General features: G+C 37.6%; 1 protein-coding gene across 2 annotated transcripts in view; it reads left to right on the forward strand.

Annotated features, from left to right (window-relative positions):
* Window positions 1-6,145, forward strand: part of STXBP5L (syntaxin binding protein 5 like) — a 383,427-nt gene extending 377,282 nt beyond the window's left edge. The window contains exons 24-27 of one of the 2 annotated variants that reach the window (XM_029214585.1): window positions 180-345; window positions 2,830-2,941; window positions 4,907-5,127; window positions 5,708-6,145. In XM_029214585.1, coding sequence (XP_029070418.1) covers window positions 180-345; window positions 2,830-2,941; window positions 4,907-5,127; window positions 5,708-5,749 — 541 coding nt within the window. In that variant the 3' untranslated portion in view covers window positions 5,750-6,145. The remainder of the gene's footprint in view (window positions 1-179; window positions 346-2,829; window positions 2,942-4,906; window positions 5,128-5,707) is intronic. The other variant, XM_029214586.1, reaches the window with a different exon arrangement.
* Window positions 6,146-19,866: the final 13,721 nt, after the last annotated feature.

Raw genomic sequence — 19,866 nt, forward strand, 5'->3', positions numbered from 1 at the left:
ATGATTTTATGTGAAAGTCTAGTTTACTACCATTGAAAATTCAAGAGGATAAAGAAACAACCGTAAAGTAGTGGTATAAAAAGTATTGTTTTATGTAAGGATCTGCACATTTTATACAAAGAAATTAAAAGCTTCTAACAACTTGAAAATGAAATGTGGATTTGTTTTTTTCCATTCAGCCTACCTAGTCTTCGCCCAATGTTGGATGTTAATTATTTGCCACTGACAGACATGAGGATAGCACGGACGTTTTGTTTTACCAATGAAGGACAGGCATTATACCTTGTCTCTCCTACTGAAATTCAGCGGTTAACATACAGCCAAGAGATGTGTGATAATCTACAGGTAGGTCAGGCATATTTATGAATAAACATTGGACACAGTTGTAAAAAGAGAAAAAGTTAGAAAGATGTCTAAAAGCTAAAATATTATTGAGCCAGACAATAAATATGCCTGCCCTAGAACATGTTTTGAATATATGTTCATCATTGTGATGCTACCAAGTTCTAGTGTGGTTCCAGATATACACAGAAAAAAAAGAAAAAACGGGATGTGCGAAGAATGTGATCATACATATCAATGGTTGTTTTGTGTGTTTTATTGGTTTTTTTGCCTATGGAGAATCCTCTGAAAGATTATGAAAATCTTCCTCCAGGGTGGGGAATATGTATGTACACACAAAAATTCTGCATACAATTCAGGGAGTTAATGAAATTTTTTTAAAGAAATCTTAATTGTGATTAAGAGCCATACAAAATAAATACATATCCTGTAGGTTAGAATTGGGCATTTGTCTTTGATCATAGCGGTAAGCAGAACCTAGAAACAAATATAAAAGCCTATCTAACCTTGGATAAGTAAATGTGGTCACAAAATGTTAAAAGGCATCTTAGGGATTTAATTGGTTTCTCCTCCTTATTTTAGAAATAAGAAAACTAAAACCCATTCATTACAATATAGAGGTTCAGAGTATAAGCTCTGAACTATTTAAGTTGCATTTTGCTCACTTATATAACTTTGGCCATTTTACTTAATCTACTACCTTGAAGCACTGCTGTGAGAATTAAGAAAGAATTCATATAAAGCACTGAGCACAGTGCCTGGAACATAATAAGCTTTAAAAATAAATAATAATAAATGTTATTCAACAAATACTTAGAGTTTTTTATATGCCTGGTACTTGGCTGGGCTCTAGGAACACAATCATAAACAAGATACAAGTCCCTACCTGTTAGGGTGGAGGGAGAGATAAGTAAACAGACAACCACAATACTCTGGAAAATGCTGTTATATGGCTGTGGCGGTGCTGGGGAGACATGTGAGAGGGGCACCTGGGTTGATGGAACAAAAGGGAAGGGGTAGTTAGAAAAAGGTTGTGAAGGATGAATAGGAGTTATCCATAGGAATGGATGGCTGGAGATGGAAAAGGTAATAATATTCTTGACAGAGCAGAGGCATGCGACAGCCCCAGGGTTCAGGCAACTTCCAACAAAGTGCTGAGTTGGGAAGTGGAGAGAGTGAAGCGTTGATGCTGGAGAGTTAGTCAAGAACAGAGCTTGGAACACCTTGTAAGCTCCTTAAGGAATCTGGCATTTATCCCCAGGGCAATAGCAAGTCATTGAAAAGGTTTAACAAATTTGTTTATTAAAGCTAATATTCTGGTTGCAGTATGGCAATTAGTTTTGTGGAATTAAGACTAAAAGTAGGGAGAAAAATTTGGAGGCTTTTTAAAATAATTAAGGCCAAAAATAATAGTGGTTTGAAATAAGGCAGCCAACAGTGAGGAGAGAGAAAAGTTAGCAGATTCAATGGCTATAAAGTGTAACCAGTCAGATTGGAAGGTTATTAGATGTAGGAGTGAAGGAAAGGAAGGAATTAATACTTATTCCTGTATTTCTGGGTTGGGGAACTAAGTAGATGGTGCAGCCATTTCCAAAGAGAAGGGATTAGGAGGAAGAGCACAGGTCTGGGGAGTAGAGGTGAAAGGGGATGATGATGACGGTCATGCTGCAAGTTCACAGACAAACTGATATTAGGTCAACGGTCTGACTTTGGGTGGAAGTTCCTTCCTCCAAACCAAAGGTTCTCAAATTTTGGTCTGCTTTAGAAAGACCAAAGCAAGTTAAAACTTTTTAGGGCAAGTTAAAAGTTAGGAAAAGTTAGAGCAAGTTAAAAATACAGATAACCAGAACACATCTATGCAAATTTTGATTTAGCGCATGTGGAATAAAGCCAGTGCATCTGTGTTTCTAACAAGATATCTCCCCAGTCATTCTAAATTACATCAAATATTAAGAACAATTTTACCTCACCATGCAGTAGCTACCTACTTTGACTCATTTAAATTATCTTGAGCTACTTCATTATTTTGTACATGATATAAAAATAAATCCAGCCTTTCTCTACACACCACCAAAGGCTTCCCATTTCATAGGGCAGTCCATGCTTGGTTCCAGAAAGGGAACTAGGACAGGAAAAATGCTATGGTAATTGAAAAAGAATCAGAAGTCTAGATTGGCAGTCACTGATCAAGTGTAAATTAATCCTAGGGTGAATATTAGCTTCCCATGCTTTCTAATTGTAGAAGGAAGAAACGAAGAGGGCAGAAAAGTGAAAATTTTAGGATGTCAGTTCTTGGAGAAGGGAAGGGAAAGGAAGGAAGATGGAGAAAGAAAGGCCAGAGAGAACTGGGAGCAAAGCAAAAATCACCAGGAAAATATATGGAAAACAGACTGCCTTTTCATGACATGCTCTAACCTGCCACCATGTTATCTTTTGATCTGTTACTTTACTCTTAGTCTAATGCTGTTTTCTTTTGATCTGATATAGGACATGCTAGGAGATTTGTTTACTCCCATAGAGACACCAGAAGCTCAAAACAGAGGCTTTCTCAAAGGACTGTTTGGTGGAAGTGGACAAACATTTGACCGAGAAGAGCTCTGTGAGTAACAGAAGACCTATTTCTAGACTAGCGTTTTGCTTCTATACCATGAAAACTATTTGTTTACCAAACATGAATAAAATTGGTCACTTTATATTAGATGCAATTCTAATAGTACATGCAATTCATAGTACATGCAATTCATACAAAAAATGAGTAAGCTAATAAATGTGTCATTTGCAGGTAGATCATACCTGCAAGGCAGGGTGAAGACATTTGATTACTAAAATCTGAAAAAATGTTTTTGAATCTGCCTGCCTTTACTTCTAGGAAACAGATTATTTATTCAGAATTCAAGGTTTACCAATGGTACAGAATAAATTACTTTAAAAAAATCTACCTGCGAAACTGATGAACAATAATCAAAATGCAGTAGAAAGATACTAGGGAACATTTTCAGAGATAAATTAAGAATACATTTTCCAGAATATCTCACCCACCATTTGGTCTTACAGATCAAACTCCTTTTTTCTTGAATTTTTAACTATGCAAAAGATCTAGGTACCTCCATACAATGGAATAGTATTCAGCCATAAAAGGGAATGACGTTTGATACATACTACAACATGGATGAACCTTGAAAACATCCTGCTAAATTAAAGAAGGAAGACAAAAATGGCCACATATTGTATGATTCCTTTTATACAAAATGTTCTGAATAGACAAATCCATAGAGACAGAAAGTAAATTAATAGTTGCCAGGGACTGAGGCAAGGAGGGACTAGAAAGGGACTGCTAATAGGTACAGAGTTTTCTTTTTGGGGTGATGAAAATGTTCTAAAATTAGACAGTGGTGATAGTTGCACAAATCTGTGAATATGCTAAATACCACTGAATTGTACACTTAAAAAGGGTGAGTTTTGGGAATCCCCTGGCAGTCCAGTGGTTAGGATTTGGAGCTTTCACTGCCAGGGCCAGGAGTTCGATCGCTGTTCTGGAAACCAAGATCCCGCAAGCTGTGCAGCATGGCCAAAAATTAAAAAAAAAAAGGGGTGATGGTGAATTTTATGATATGTGAATTTTATCTCAATAAGCCTCTTATTTTTTAAAAATTGATCTGGATTCCATTCCTAATGTTATATCCTTGGGAATTCTCACTAAATTTTTACTAAGATAGCTGTTTTTCAATATTTAAAAGTTACTTCATTAAAATTAAGTGAAAATGCGCTTTGTAAATGATGGGGAAATTTTTAGTCTTTTATAAAGTAATAAAGTTCCTACAAATGTTTATTAATGCCCATCATGCATACACCCCATTCTCTAGTATTTACATACACACACACAAAGATTTTTGAAAAAACGACAACTGAGGCCTACAAAGACTGACAGCAAGATGAATACAGAAGGTTGGAATGCCAACTTGGGCAGAAATTTAAATAAATGATCAGGCCTGAGATTGGAGCAGACACTAATATGGGTTAAATATGAGGTCACAATAAAATTGTGAGCATCCCAATTCAGCAATGTCAAGAAATGCAATTGGGCTTCCCTGGTGGCGCAGTGGTTGAGAGTCCGCCTGCCGGTGCAGGAGACACAGGTTCGTGCCCCGGTCCGGGGGGATCCCACATGCCACGGAGTGGCTGGGCCCGTGAGCCATGGCCGCTGGGCCTGTGCGTCCGGAGCCTGTGCTCCGCAAGGGGAGAGGCCACGGCAGTGGGAGGCCCGTGTACCGCAAAAAAAAAAAAAAAAAAAAGAAATGCAATTATGCCGTATTGTATGGAACACCCCCCCACACACACACACAATAAGGCATATGGTACCAATATCTCTCTCAGTCTTTTTCGTGGGCATTTTTCTTTGGTAAATGCTAACATCTGCAAATACAGATCTATGATAGGAACAAATATGTCTCTTCATGAGAATTATGACAGTAGAATTCAATGTAAGTACTTTGGTGATAAACTTGACTATAATTACTTGAATTACTGACAGAATGTTTTAAATTGCTATGGCTTGAACTCCCAGTTGGGGAAGCTTCAGCAGGAAAAGCATCACGCAGCCTCGCACAGCACATTCCTGGACCAGGTGGTATAGAAGGGATGAAAGGTGCTGCCGGAGGGGTGATGGGAGAGCTGACTCGTGCACGGATCGCACTTGATGAGAGAGGACAGAGGCTAGGAGAGCTGGAAGAAAAAACTGCAGGCATGATGACCAGTGCAGAAGCATTTTCCAAACATGCACATGAGGTAAACTGCCTAAGTAAATAAAGGCATCTTCATACAGTAATAACTTTAAACACTTAGGTCCTGCAAAAGAAGGCCTAAACAGAGATGTCACTGAAAGTAATTCTGTGTGAGAGCCAAGGTAACTGGGATCTCATTATAAGTATTATAACTCCCCTCATATTGGGGAGAAAAAAATGTTTTTTTAATACTATATTGATACTTCTTTACCTTAGAGGATGACTTAAAAGAAAATTATCCACTGGTTCTGGTACACTGGGTCTATATTGTGCATCAGCTGCTAAAAGGGTACTTAGGTTGGTTACATGATCTCCCCCAACAAGGTGTGAGGGGGCAGTAGAGGCTGGGATCCACACACCCCTTTTTGTCTCAATCATTAAAAATCATTTCCTATCAGGCAAATCTTTAGAGCTTGATTGGTTTTTTAAAAAGTCTTTCTATATGCACTTTATTTCAAAAAATAAAGGAAGTCTTGTAAGTTTTGAGATTTTGATATGCATGATTAGCTCAATATGAGCTTGCTTTGATTAGCACTTTTAAATAATTTTTTAACAATCTTATGGTGACTATTTTTTCTTTGCAGTTAATGCTGAAATATAAGGATAAGAAATGGTACCAATTCTAAACTTCTAAAGAAGCTATGACTGCTTTGAGAAACCATTATTCAGGGAAGCCAAATTTATTCCCGGCATCACTATTCAACTGCTAGAAGACAGTTTCTTCCACAAAATGTTCCATTACAGTCCATCTGAAGTTATCATAAGGGAGACTTATCAGAGACACTGTACAACCCAAAGGCTGGAACCCTGGTTAAAACCCCAAGATATGGCTGAATTTGCCTCTTCCCACGTGGAATGGAGCTATCATCTTGGCATGTCGTTTGCTAAGGATTTACATTTAGGAACTACGGGGAGTCCTGATTTGAAAAAATCCTGTACAAACAAAAACCATTAATGCACTTAATGAAAAAAATTTTTGCATGATAAATTAACATCTTAAGAGGAAAAGAAAAAAAAAAGCATGTTGTGACAGAAGAAAAAAAGATTTATGGTAAACTATTTTTATAAATTGGACCACACCTGACAATTTAAAAAAATCTGTGTTAGAAGATATCAGTGCATTTCAAGTACATTTGCAATACCCAACTGAAAAAACAAACAAAACCAGACTTTTCTTTTCATCTATAACTTTCATTATACTAGGACATTATTGAATTCTTATGGCAAGAGTCTGATTAACATTCTTCTCTCTCCATAATATTTTACATTATTCACAGTTCTTGGTCATAATCAAATATTGCCAGTACAGTAAATTATTCCTAACACAATTATATCCATTTCTATCACCTTCAGAACAAGTTGCTATTTTTTTTTTTTTCAAGTTGCTATTTTTAGTCACAAACCGTGCAGGGTTGGGTCACCTCGAAGCATTTTTTCAGCCTGGCTTATACTCTGCAGGGGAGTTGACAATAGGTTTGGGGAAACTAGACTTACAGGAACAATGTAGTTAGCTTTGAGAACTGATTTCACTCACTCTGGTTTCAGGTTCTAAAGTGATATATTTTTAATGCTCCATTTGTATCCTTGTCTGCCAATTACACAGTATATTACTGTTCAATCCCAGTGGGGTCTTCAATTCAAAGGTGCTCTTGCAGCCTGACACTCACAGACCAAACTGGTCATTCTCTTTAGTCTGATTCAGTAAAACCTCAGTTAATGTTTTAGGAAAGGGATTCTGACATTTCTGATTAACAAGGGCTTTCATTAGAAATTACTTTTTGGTTCAATACTTACTATTGAAAATTGTTATAAAGTGGTGGTGTTTTTGCTATCTTGGCTTTAGTCACCATTATGGACAACAGAAATTTTGTCACTCAACAGGCTAAATAACATAAGCCACAGGATTATGTCAACAGATACCAAATACCTATTCCTTATTAAAAGCTCTTTTAAAAATGGAATGAAGAGGCTTCCCTGGTGGCGCAGTGGTTGAGAATCTGCCTGCTAATGCAGGGGACACGGGTTCGAGCCCTGGTCTGGGAAGATCCCACATGCCATGGAGCAACTAGGCCTGTGAGCCACAACTGCTGAGCCTGCGCGTCTGGAGCCTGTGCTCCGCAACAAAAGAGGCCGCAATAGTGAGAGGCCCGCGTACCGCGATGAGGAGTGGCCCCCGCTTGTCACAACTAGAGAAAGCCCTCGCACAGAAACGAAGACCTAACACAGCAAAAATAAATAAATTAATTAATAAACTCCTACCCCCAACATCTAAAAAAAAAAAAGGAATAAAGAATATCCTTAACATGATAAAAGATTATCTATTATAACTCAACAGAGAGCTGGTAGAGGCAAACAAAATAAAGATGTCTGCTACCATCATTTAATATGATTCTGGAAGTCAAAAGTCTTAGGAAATGAACATATGCAGATTCTGGGACCCATCCTATAATATGTATGTTGTTCTTTCAAAAAGAATCTTTTTAAAGAAAATTAATGGGTTCGGCTCATTGAATTTTGATTAATCAAGGTCTTATCAGACTCACATTGTGTTTCTTAAGAATTCAGTATTTTCCTGAAGTCCAGGCTATTTGAGTAGCCAAAAATAGTATTTCTGCTTGTTTTTTTAGTTTTTAAATTTTTAGTGAATTTGTTTAAAGTGGCACTTCTTTCAAATGTTCTCAGTAATTTTGAGAAGAACAAATTAATCTTTGAGAAGAGTAATCTTTGAAAAGAGATGGGGGAAAGAGTCAGAAAATGTATACCAGGATAGCACTTCTCAGAGTCCTTGAATTCTCCTGATTTCTCAAAAAAGCCTCTCTAGGAATCTCTCCAGACTCCTGTGAACAGCCTTAGGGTAACAGAACCTGACTTTGAAATACAAACATGATACATAAAATTATATAGTAAAAATACTGAAGAAACTTGAGACCAGGATTTGGAAAACACTGGTAGGCAAATTGCACTGCACTATTTGTACCATCAGTTTCAAGGACCCAGTTTTCTGATTTTCTGAACAAATACTTTATCATTTCTATACTTAAAAAAAAACTAAGAGTAAAATATTGGTTTATTTTAGAAGCAATGAAATAAAGCCCAAAGTGGCATTAAATTCAATGACTATCTCTAAAGCCCCAATAGGATGTGACTTAACTTGTTCTATATCAGGGTTTCTCAACAATGGCACTGTTAATAGGAAATTCTTTGTTATGTGGCACTGTCCTTTGCACTGCAGATGTCTAGCAGCACCCCTGGCCTCTCTCCACTAGATGCCAGTAGCGACCCCCACTCCCATCCGCCCCAAAATGACAATCAAAAATGTCTCCAGCTATTGACAAAATTACCCCCAGTTGAGAGCCACTGTTCTACATCATTTGGAGACACATTAAGTGTGAATATGTAATATGTCTTGTATAAAATTAAACATTGTTAGTACACAGTAACAAATTATATAAAATTAAACATCGTTAGTACACAGTAACAAATTATTATACCCAAAATTACATGTGTGGTTCATATGCAATAAAATGCTATTTTGGGGAAAGCTTACATGAATCACTGAAAGATAACAATTACAGAATATTTTAAAGCATACAGAAAAAATACCAGAAAGGACAAAATAGCATTTCACAGAAGTGCTTAAAACTGGCTTTAATGAATAGATCAAAAGTTTATAATTGGCACGTCAATTGGAAGTAAGGTGCTTCTGAAATGCTTGAAAAGAATAGGTTCTTTTCGTCTTTCAATATTGTTTTTATAAACCCTTTCTTAATGTAAGGGTAACTTCATCCCACAAACTCCTGATTAGTGGAATACAAATTAATGAGGTTTTACTGTATCAAAATTATTTTTCTAATTCAGAGATAGCAATAACAAGAATCTAATATGGACGTGATTTTTCTCTTTGAACATTTCTGTTCTGTTGCACTGACCTTAGCATGCGTGTGCGCGCACACACACACACACACACACACACACCACCATCTTACCATCATCATCATCTTTGGAAAACGAGTACTGTTGATCCATGTAATACTTTACATCTCTCTTCTCTACTATTTAAATGTCTTGCCTCTATCTTGGAACATAAGAAAAATACTCCTAGTAACTTGAACAATGATAGAGAAAATGACTCTGAGCCTTAGTTGTCATCAAAATTACATTTTGTCTGCTTAAGGTGACATCAGAAGATAAGGCTTGCAAACCACAGTCTCTCTACAAGTTGACCATCTCATTATGATTCCCTGAAGAGATAACCCCTTCTTAGTGTCCCAGGAGAAAATGGGCCTTTAGCATTATAATTCATCATGGAGCTAGAGGTATTTTTTTTCCTGGTTCTAATATGCGAGCAATAATCCCTACCAAGAAATCATCCATTAACCTTGGAGTTTGGAAGGATGGATGATTGATTTATCATTTATTTTAATCCACTGCAAAAGCAGTACTGCCAGCTCTGTTTTCTACACTTCATTGAGACCCAGACTTAGTGCCCGTCATCATCATGGCCATTATCTGACTAACTTTGGAAGGATGGTGACAGAACTGAGTGAGATGTTTTCTGATAATTCAGTCATAAAGATAATGTTTCAAATCTTTCATATAGCATTTGAATGATTCTCCAGTTAATAAATCAGAATCCAGGTCTCTAGTACTCAAAGATCTTAAGGGATTGTAAAGGAAAAAGTTTACTGTTGGAGTCCTTTTTTAAAATGTGAACCATGTGTCTGTTATCTGCATTAAGGGATCACCATGGCTTTGAGGAAGGAAAAGGAAAATAAAGATTATGCCCAAGGTTGGTTGAAGAAGATTAAGATTAGCTCTTTGAGATACTTGGTTTTAAAATGTTTGGCAGAAGGGAAAAATGAAGCATATTTAGAAGAGTAAGCTAAAAGCCCTCTCATTGGTTTAGGGTCATTGGGACAACCCAGGAGTATCTGTGTGATTATAGCCCGTCTCCATGGGAAGGCATTGTAACTTGACCACTTTTGTTCTGAGAGGGCAATGCCAAGAGTCAGATGTTTCTGCGAGGCCTGCCCTTTGCATCAGGAAAAAAGTGGTAGCCTTTGCAGCTTCTTCACCTATGTCCTCTGTAGCCCCAACCCCACTTGTGACGTTACTGTTTCACAGACACACTGCTCCAGGGGCCAGAAATACTTGCCAGTAAGTCATGTATTCGGATTCCACCGTTCCAGGGAGCATGGCTGTAGAAGTTTATTGTGTATATGTGCAGACAACATAGCCCTGAAAGGACAAAATTCAAAATAGGAAAGGTCTGACTTAGGAAAGAAGAGGAAGTGCAATTTGGTACAAGCGGGCTGGGGTAAAAAGGGACATGGGAGCCAGAGTGAAGCATAAGAAGCTTTGATGAGGAACCGAGGCACAGTTGGTCTATTTATACATTTATGTAGAGAAGTGATTCTCAACTTTGGCTGTGCATAAGCATCACCTAAGGCGCTTCTAAAATTCCCAGTTACACCAAAATCTTTCAGAGTGGGAACCAAACATCAGTGTTTTTGAAAGCCTCCAAGATAGTTCCAATGTCCAGCCAAGGTTGATAACTACTACTAAGGAAGATATATTTGTCTACCCTGACTGGCGTCTAAGCCCCACTTCTGAGGGGTCAAGGAAAACAAGATATTGGAGATATTGGCCAGATTGATATTTATTCTGTGTCGCAACCCAAAACAAATGTTCTGTAAAAATTTCTGACCAGGCAGTGCCCCATTAATTCTTAACATCTCTGTCTTTGTGATTTTCTCCTATATGACTGGCCACTAATTATTCCAATTCAAACATCTAGGTTTCGATTGCCTTATACATGTGACATCACCAGACACCAAAGATATCATAAGAAATTTAATACCATGCAACGTGAAGTGGAAAACTAATTCTCAATAGTTGGATAGTAGAAATTCTCAAAACAATCATTTACCAAATCAGGTCCAAATTTATTACTCATTCTTCATTTGGAGGAGACATAGGTACCAGGTACCTGGTTCTGCCATAGCTATATTTTATTGGATTTGATCTTAGCAAGAAAGGAGAGCAACTCTCCCTTTTTGATTTTTGTCTTTGCTCTCAGGGCAAAGGAGTTTGGATTTATTTTCTTAGTTACTGGACACGTGTTTAAAGGGAGAAGAATGCCTGCAGCTGACTGTGTGGCCTCCAGTGCCCTGAAAGAGTGATTTCACCTTCAAAAACGGGAGAGTCCGCCTATCCTACGCAATACGAGTCAATGAGAAAACAGAAGAGTTCTCTCCTCTCACACTGCTCCCCTCTGGTATTGGCCCATCCTTCTCAACTGCAAAGCCAGAAAATAAACTAGGTGGTAGTTATGGACAAGTGTGCACAGGATCAAAATCTCTAATAACCTATAATTTTTAGTACTTAATTATGTGATGTTTTATTCTAGGAAATAAGAAACAGATGATATCATTGATGTATCTTTCTTTCATCTTAAGAATTTTTGCATCTTTTCAGAAAATGACAAATTACTATTTTTCTGTTGCACTCAGCAATTGTGACTATACTTACAATTCTTGTAGTCTGTAGAGATATCAATAAAATTGTATATGTTTGTACATAGATGCTCTCTTATGTTATGTCATACACCACTAATGATTGTCGCCAAGATTAAATGTGGACAGAGGTAAGACCCTCATTTGCAACAGTGTGAACTATGGTTTTGCAAACTAAAATTGTTTTTAAAAGGGGAGGTGGGTGGGGGAGCAATGTAAAGCATATGTATTTGAACTAAAATAGAGAAAGGGGTAAAAAAAAAAAAAAACTGAACACAAGTTCCCCAAACTGAAAGAGTTTACTAGTTTATTAATCTAAAATGGTAGAAATAAATAAGATGTACTTACAAATTCAACATTCATACCTACTTCCTCACTTTTGTAAAGTTCAGACTTTAATCCAATGCGGGCAAAAAAAATAAGCTATTATGGGCTTACAGCACCACCAACTGGTTATTATGAACATACATTAACCAGCACCTCCAAAAGTCCCCCAGAAAGCCTGCACTCTTCTGCTCCTCTGGCTTTCAGCTGCATGGTTAATTCCTCTTCATGCACTTTCTTTATATTTACCTCCACTGTGGCCTCGGCCAACTACTCTTACTCTTCCAAATGCTGTCTAAGTATTTCAGAAAAAATTTCCCACCACCACCATTTCCCTCCTAGTTTCGGTCTATATAAAAATGGGGAAAAAACCGAACCAACCCTAGGCTAAAGAATGTTTTCTGATTTAAAGTTAAAACTATTAAGATAGACTCTTTAAAAATCCAAATACCCAGTCTCCCCTTCGGAATTTTCTCAAAAGGATCCATTTACTTCCTCACCCTCTTTGAATTACAATCACTCAGGCTTCACGTATCTGTAATTCAGTGTTTAAAATACTGATTTGACATTTTTCCTTCCTTCTCTCCCTCCCTCTTTTCTTTGTCCATTCATTCAGTCCAAAAGTCAACCAACCTGAGCAAGTTCTGACCACAGCCCCATGTAGGGACTGCACTGGAGCAGGGTGAGAGGGACAGCCCACAGGAGGACAGAGCTGGAGCGAAGGGCAGGGTCAGCCCTCAGGTGGTCAGTAGTGGTGCCTGTGTGAGGGAGGCGGTGGAACAGGGCAGAAGCCAGCCCAGCAGGTCAGGAGATTAGGGACTGAGCAATTGGGTGAATACACTGAGGAGGCAAGAGGCAGGTTTCTCACTGATGGAGAAGAACAAGTAAAAGGGAAAGTGAGAATAATCTCTGTAGCACTGGACTAGAATTTGAACTGTCAGTATGAGTTTTATATATACACATACACACACATATATATGATGTAACAAAGTGTGTGCGTGTGTTGTACACATGCATATCCTAAGTCCGAACACCGAGAGGACTGGGAACACCACCCGAGGAAAAAGGAGCATACCTAGTGCCTAGATTTTTATTTCTAAACACTATTCTCTGTTAAAAGGAACTGGGGCTCCTTGAAGAAATAGCTGATTTCAAGGGTGAAGCATGTTTTTGTGCCAGAAAATATTCAAAGAATCATGGGGTTGTGTCAAAAGGACACAGAAGGCAGCTTGAAAAGGAATATACAGGCCAAATCAGGGATAATTTGTATCAAAAAGTAATGATAGGAATTGAATAAAATAGGAACTCATGAGTCCACATTGACATTAATTGATTAATTAGGAAAAGAGAAAGCTCTTCTTTACTGCAGAATGTCAACTAATAAATATGGATGGAATTTTCAAATTTCTCTTTGGCAACCACTGTAGTGATAATATGGACAACAAATACCAGTGGATGCTAAAACTAGCGAGTTAACATGGGATAGAGGAATAGGATATTTACATTGTCTCAAAGTATCTTCACAAAAAGTACTTACTAATCACCATACACACACACACACACACACACACACACACACACACAATATATGTAAATAATTTTACACTGGAGAAACCCGGCAGACAATATTTTAATCAGGTGATCAATGTTACCATCACCAGTAGGGGAACAATCACGTGCCATCTGACAGCATGTAATGAAAAGAACACAGCATCACCTCTGTGATAATTCTGACAAAAATGAACGATATGGAAATATTGGATAAAACCAAACTGAGAGACATTCTATAAAATGACTACCTTGTATTCCAACTTTCCAAGGTCATGAAAGTAGAGGAAAGATGGATGTTCCAGATTTAAGGAGACGTGACAAGTGGGTGCAACACATGATCTGGAATTGGACCGATTTGCTATATAAGACATAATTGGCCCAAATCACAAAACTTAAGTGTGGTTTCCCACTTAAGTGGGAATGTTTGTGCTCTTCTTGAAACTTTTATTCAGGTTTGAAATTATTTCAAAATAAAATTATAAAAATAAAAAATAATAAATAAATAAATAAAAATACTTTCAATTTTGTTGATTTACTTGCATTTCAAAAACATTGTCTTCTACCTTTCACAGCAAATGAACAGCTGCTTTATGGATTAAAGAGTAGTTCTGAGCTGGTTTGGGAATCCAAACATTATTTAAAATTTTTCTTTCAAAAATGTGTTTTAATTACACATGTAATACATGAATACATATTTGTAGTGACCAAATAATAAATTTAGACAAGATAAAAGTGCAATTTCCCTTGGTCACCTCCTTATCTGTACTAGTTATTGGTTTGTTTCCTTCCGAACATTTTTCCCTGCTGCAACTTGCTTATTCAAATACTGTGTCTGAGATACCTTTCCAGGTCAGTACTTCAAACATCAATCATTCTTTTTAACTTACTTATATTATTGCATGGTGTCAATAAAGCATACTTTGTTACTATTACTCTACTAGTAAACATTTAGATATTTCCCAATCCCTCAATATTACAAACAAGACTGCAGTGAACATTGTTGCACATGCATTTAGCATATCTGCAAGTGTTTCTCCAGGGAAGATACTGTGGAATTCAGTCAAAGGGTGTGCTGGTTTAAACCTCTTAAATAGATGTTGCCAATTAAACTATTCTTCACCAGTATATGAGAACTACTGTTGCCCTACATCTTTGCCCATTCTCAATATTAATTTTTTTCTCAATCTGAAAGGTGAAAATGGCATCTTGTTTTTATTATTCCTGATTAGTGAAATTGAACACCTTTTTATGTTTACGTTCTTACCCCCTCTTTTGTGACTTGTCTGTTCGTAATTTTTTATTATGTTCTCTTAATAGTTCTGTTGTGGTAATCCTACAGAAGTAGACTAGACACCCTACCCAAAATTTGGTTTGGATATTAAGACTAATGACACATACACACACCCTAGGAGGACACAAAAAAGATTTACTATTGACATAAAGAGGCTTTCTGGGGAGAGGAGGGTAGCACTCAAAGTGGTCTAAAATGGCTTGAGAACACAGGTAAAGAGACTGGCTCAGGGTTTTTATTGTGGTTGGGAGTGGGACCAGAGTTTGCAGAGAGAGGCTGCACTGGAAAGAGGGGAGCACTCGGGCTTTCTTCTCAGTTCACCGAGACATGGGGCTGGAGGGGAAAAGAGGGGGTGAGGCTTGAAACTTGTCAACAAACATCAAGAGATGGAGTCAGACTCTTTAACACAGGTTATCTATTATTGATTTTTAGTATAACTCTGGAAATTAGTGTAGTTATTTTTTATAACTGCTTTTTCCTTATTTTTGAGTCTTCCTAAAGATGACCGGTTTCTGGGTTTAGAGGAAGGCTTACATGACCTCGGTGTAAAGGAAGAAGGGTCCTGGTCCTTGTGCTTCACTCTGAGTCCTCTGTGATTCCTTCTATAACAGTGGCAGGTCTGCTCGAGACACTTGAGCACCTTTCACTGATTTGTGCTGAAGCACACTTAGTGAATGTGTGCCTTGCTCTCTTGTTTGGGGCAGGGCCCTGTGGTCTCACTTGCTAACTCAGTCTCATCTAGGCTATGGATCCCTCTGGGGTTATCTATGCCCTTCTCCTGGATTAGGCTGTTCAGTATCTTGATGTCATCACTTTTTCATATTGAGGATTTTTTTCTTTTAATGTAGTCAAATTTTATCATCTTTTAGCTTTATGATTTTTGAACTTTGTTTTAAAGGCCTTTACATCTATAAAATAATAAACTCTCATATCTCCTTTACTTTCAAAGTTTTATTTTTTATATTTAAGCCTTTAATCCATCTGGAGTCTCCATACTTTGACAAATGGAAAACATATCATTACACCCCTATTTTTAAATGACTTATCCTTTCACCTCTAATTTGAAGTGACATTTAAATCATTTCCCATATACACCTAAGTCTGTTTTCTAAATTTTTAGTCTGCCCAAGTAATCTATTTGTCTATTTCTAGGTCCTTATCAAATAGTTAAATTACTACAATCTTTATAATATGTCCTAATATTGATCTTTTTTAGTTTAATAGGTATTGAGTTTTTTTCTCTAGGTGAATTTTAGTATATTATCTATCTCAAAAAAAAAAAATTCCTGTTGAGACTTTGATTGGAATTACAGTAAATTTGGAGGTTAATAAATAACAAAGATTTTTGCTGGAATCGCTTCCCCTAGGATATCTTCATCCTCTTTGTCACAACCATTTCCCTCATTTATGTTGATAATTTTGCCTTCTAGGTTTTTCAAGTTGCATATCTAGAGTATCTAGAATGGCATCAGTGTCAATACTTCCACAGTCAACTATTTCTTATATAACTCTACATCCAATTTGAAGTTCACTTTATACTGCTGTCATTTTTCATTTCATTTCATTTTTCATTTCATGGTGCACCTGCATCTTAATTAGCCAATTTCCTCTTCTGGTTAACCATTTTTATAAAATGTCACATGGATTTAACACTGGGAGACCAGGAGTCAACACTGCTACATGCTTTATTGTCTGTATGTAAAGTAAATGACAGATGTACAGTGACCAGTCATTGACAGACTTTGAAAGAAATGACGCAATTGGTAACTCACCATGTGTATTAGTTTCCTATTACTGCTGTAACAAACGACTACAAACTTACTGGCTTAAAACAACACACATTTAGGGGTGACATCACCAAGATGGTGACATAGGTCATTCCCAACTTCACTCCTCCTCACAAGAACAACAAACAACTATTCATGGACAAGACACCACTGAGAAAATCCTAGAATGTGAGGTGAGACTGAAGCATCCCCTGCACCAGAGACTGAGACAGACCATGTTAGAAGGATGAGAGGAGCTGCTACATGCTGACCATACTGCCTCTCCCCCAGGCCAGCACAGCATGGGTCTCCCCTGAACTTACAGTTCTTCCAGTGGGAAAAGAGATCCCAGTGGACATCCAGCTCTTCCAGTGTTTTGGGTCCCTTCTTAGGAGTCCCACTGGGGTCTTGCCTTATGGGGATAACAAGGGAATCTTCAGGGCTTGACCTCTGAGAATCAGATTCCGATGAAGAAGGGGTGAGAGGCCTGCAACAACCAGCACTCAGATCTTGCAGACCCAGGTCCTACTTACAACACCCAGGTGGTAGTCCCAACTAGTGGCTTTGCTCATCAGCATAGCCAAGACAGTGGTGCAGTCTGACCAGGGAACTCAGCAAGGTGCAGGTCTGCCTGACTTGGGACCTCAAACAAATACCCCTACCCACCCTGGAGCCTGGTCTGCCTCCCCTCGCCCTCCACTCTCCCCATCCAGGCAGGGGAGCAGAATCATAGCTCCACTCACTGTTCGGTGTAGCTCCCAGTCCTGCCCAACCAGAAAGCATCCAGGTGCAATAATTACTTTCATGGATTAAATTATCCAATCAAAACATGAATGGATTAAAAAAAAAAAAAGAACACTACATGACCCTCACTTTAGCCTTAAAGATACACATAGACTAACAGCAAAGGGATGGAAAAAGATACGTCGAGCAAATGATAAACGCTGCCCCCCTCCAAAAAAAAAAGCAGGGGGTATCTAGACTTACATCAGACAAAATAGACTTTAACGTAAAAATGACAAAAAAAATGATTATTATATAATGTTAAAGAGGCCAGTTCATCAAGAGGATGTAACAATTGTAAATATTTATGCATCCAGTATTGGAGCACCTATATATGTTAGCAGAAACTAACAGAACTGAATAGAGAAATAAACAGTAATACAAATATAGTTGGGGACATTAATACCCCACTCTCAAAAATGGATTCTCATCCAAAAAGAGAATCATTAAAGAAGAGCGAATTTGAGCAATACTATTGATCAAATGGCTCTAACCGCCATATACAGAACTTTCTATCCAACAACAGCAAAATATACACACTTCTCAAGCACAAATGGAACATTTTCTAGGATAGATCATAGGTTAGGCCACAAAACAAGTCTTAGCAAATTCAACAAGACTGAAATTATACCAAATACCTTCTATGACCACAATGGTATAGAAACTAGAAATCAGCAACAGGAGAAAAACTGGAAAACTCACAATTACAAGGAAATTAAACAATACTTTCCTGAACAACCAATGGATCAAAGAAGAAATTAAAGGGGAAATAAAAGAGAAGCTTGAGAAAAATGAAAAAGGAAACACAATTTATCAAGATGTATGAGATGCAGTAAAAGCAGTTCTAAGAGAGAAGTTCACAGCAAAAAATGCCTACGTTAAGAAACAAGACAAACTCACAAATATTGTGTATTTTACAAATTAAAGGTTTGTGGCAACCCTGTGTCAAGCAAGTCTATCGACACCATTTATCCAATAGCATTTACTCATTTTGTGTCTCTGTGTCACATTTTGGTAATTCTCCCAATATTTCCAACTTTTTCATTATGATTATATTTGTTATGGTGATCTGTGATCAATGATCTTTGACATTACCATTGCAAAAAGATTATAGCTCGCTGAAGGCTCAGATGATGGTCAGCATTTTTTAGCAATAAAGTATTTTTTAATTAAAGAAAAAAAAACCAAGATCTCAAATAATCAACCTAACTCTACAGCTCAAGAAACTAGAAAAGGAAGCACAAACTAAGCCCAAATTTAGCAGAAGGAAGTAAATAATAAAGATTAGAGCAGAAATAAATGAAACAGAAAACAGGAACAATAGAAAAGATTAACAAAACTAAGAATTGGTTCTTTAAAAAGATAAAACTGACAAATCATCAGTTACACTAACCAAGGAAAAAAGAGGACCCAAATCAACAAAATTATAAATGAAAGAGGAGACATTACAAATGATACCACAGAAATACAAAGGATCATAAGAGGCTACTATGAACGACTATATTCCAACAAACTGGGTAATCTAAAGAAATGGAAAAACTACTAGAAACATAAAACCTACCAAGACCAAATCATGAAAATTTGGACAGAGCAATTACTAGTAAGGATACTGATTCAGTAATAAAAAAAACCTCCCAACAAACAAAAGCCCAGAACCAGATGACTTCACTGGTGAATTTTACCAAACATTTAGAGAAAAATTAATGCCAATCCCTCTCAAAGTCTTCGGAAAAAATCAAAGAGATGGGAACACTTCCAAACTCATTTTATAAGGTCAGCATTACCCTGATACCAAAGCCAGAAAAGGACACTACAAGAGAAGAAAATTACAAGCCAATATAACTGATATACCCAGATGCAAATATCCTCAACAAAATACTAGCAGACTGACTTCAACAGCACATTAAAGGGATTATACCGCATTATCAACTGAAATTTATACCTGGGATGCAAGAATGTTTCAACATATGCAAATCAATAAGTGTGATACACCGTGTTAACAGAATGAAGGATTAAAAATCATACAATTGGGCTTCCCTGGTGGCGCAGTGGTTGAGAGTTCGCCTGCCGATGCAGGGGACATGGGTTCGTGCCCCGGTCTGGGAAGATCCCACATGCCACGGAGCGGCTGGGCCCGTGAGCCATGGCCGCTGAGCCTGCGTGTCCGGAGCCTGTGCTCCGCAACGGGAGAGGCCACAACAGTGAGAGGCCCGCGTACTGCATTAAAAAAAAAAAAAAAATCATACAATCATCTCAATAGATGCAGAAAAAGCATGACAATATTCAACATCTATTCATAAAAAAACTCTTAATAAATTAGGTATGGAAGGAATGTACCTCAACAGAATAAATGCCACATATGACAAGCCCAAAGCTAACATCATGCTCAGTGGTGAAAGGTTAAAAGCTTTTCCTCTAAGATTTGGAATAAGACAGGTGTGCCAACTCTCAACCACTCCTGTTAAAAACAGTACTGGAAGGGGGCTTCCTTGGCGGCACAGTGGTTAAGAATC

Source organism: Monodon monoceros, unplaced genomic scaffold, assembly GCF_005190385.1.
Source record: "Monodon monoceros isolate NGI ecotype Baffin Bay Population unplaced genomic scaffold, NGI_Narwhal_1 Super_Scaffold_11, whole genome shotgun sequence".
NCBI classification, from domain to species: domain Eukaryota; kingdom Metazoa; phylum Chordata; class Mammalia; order Artiodactyla; family Monodontidae; genus Monodon; species Monodon monoceros.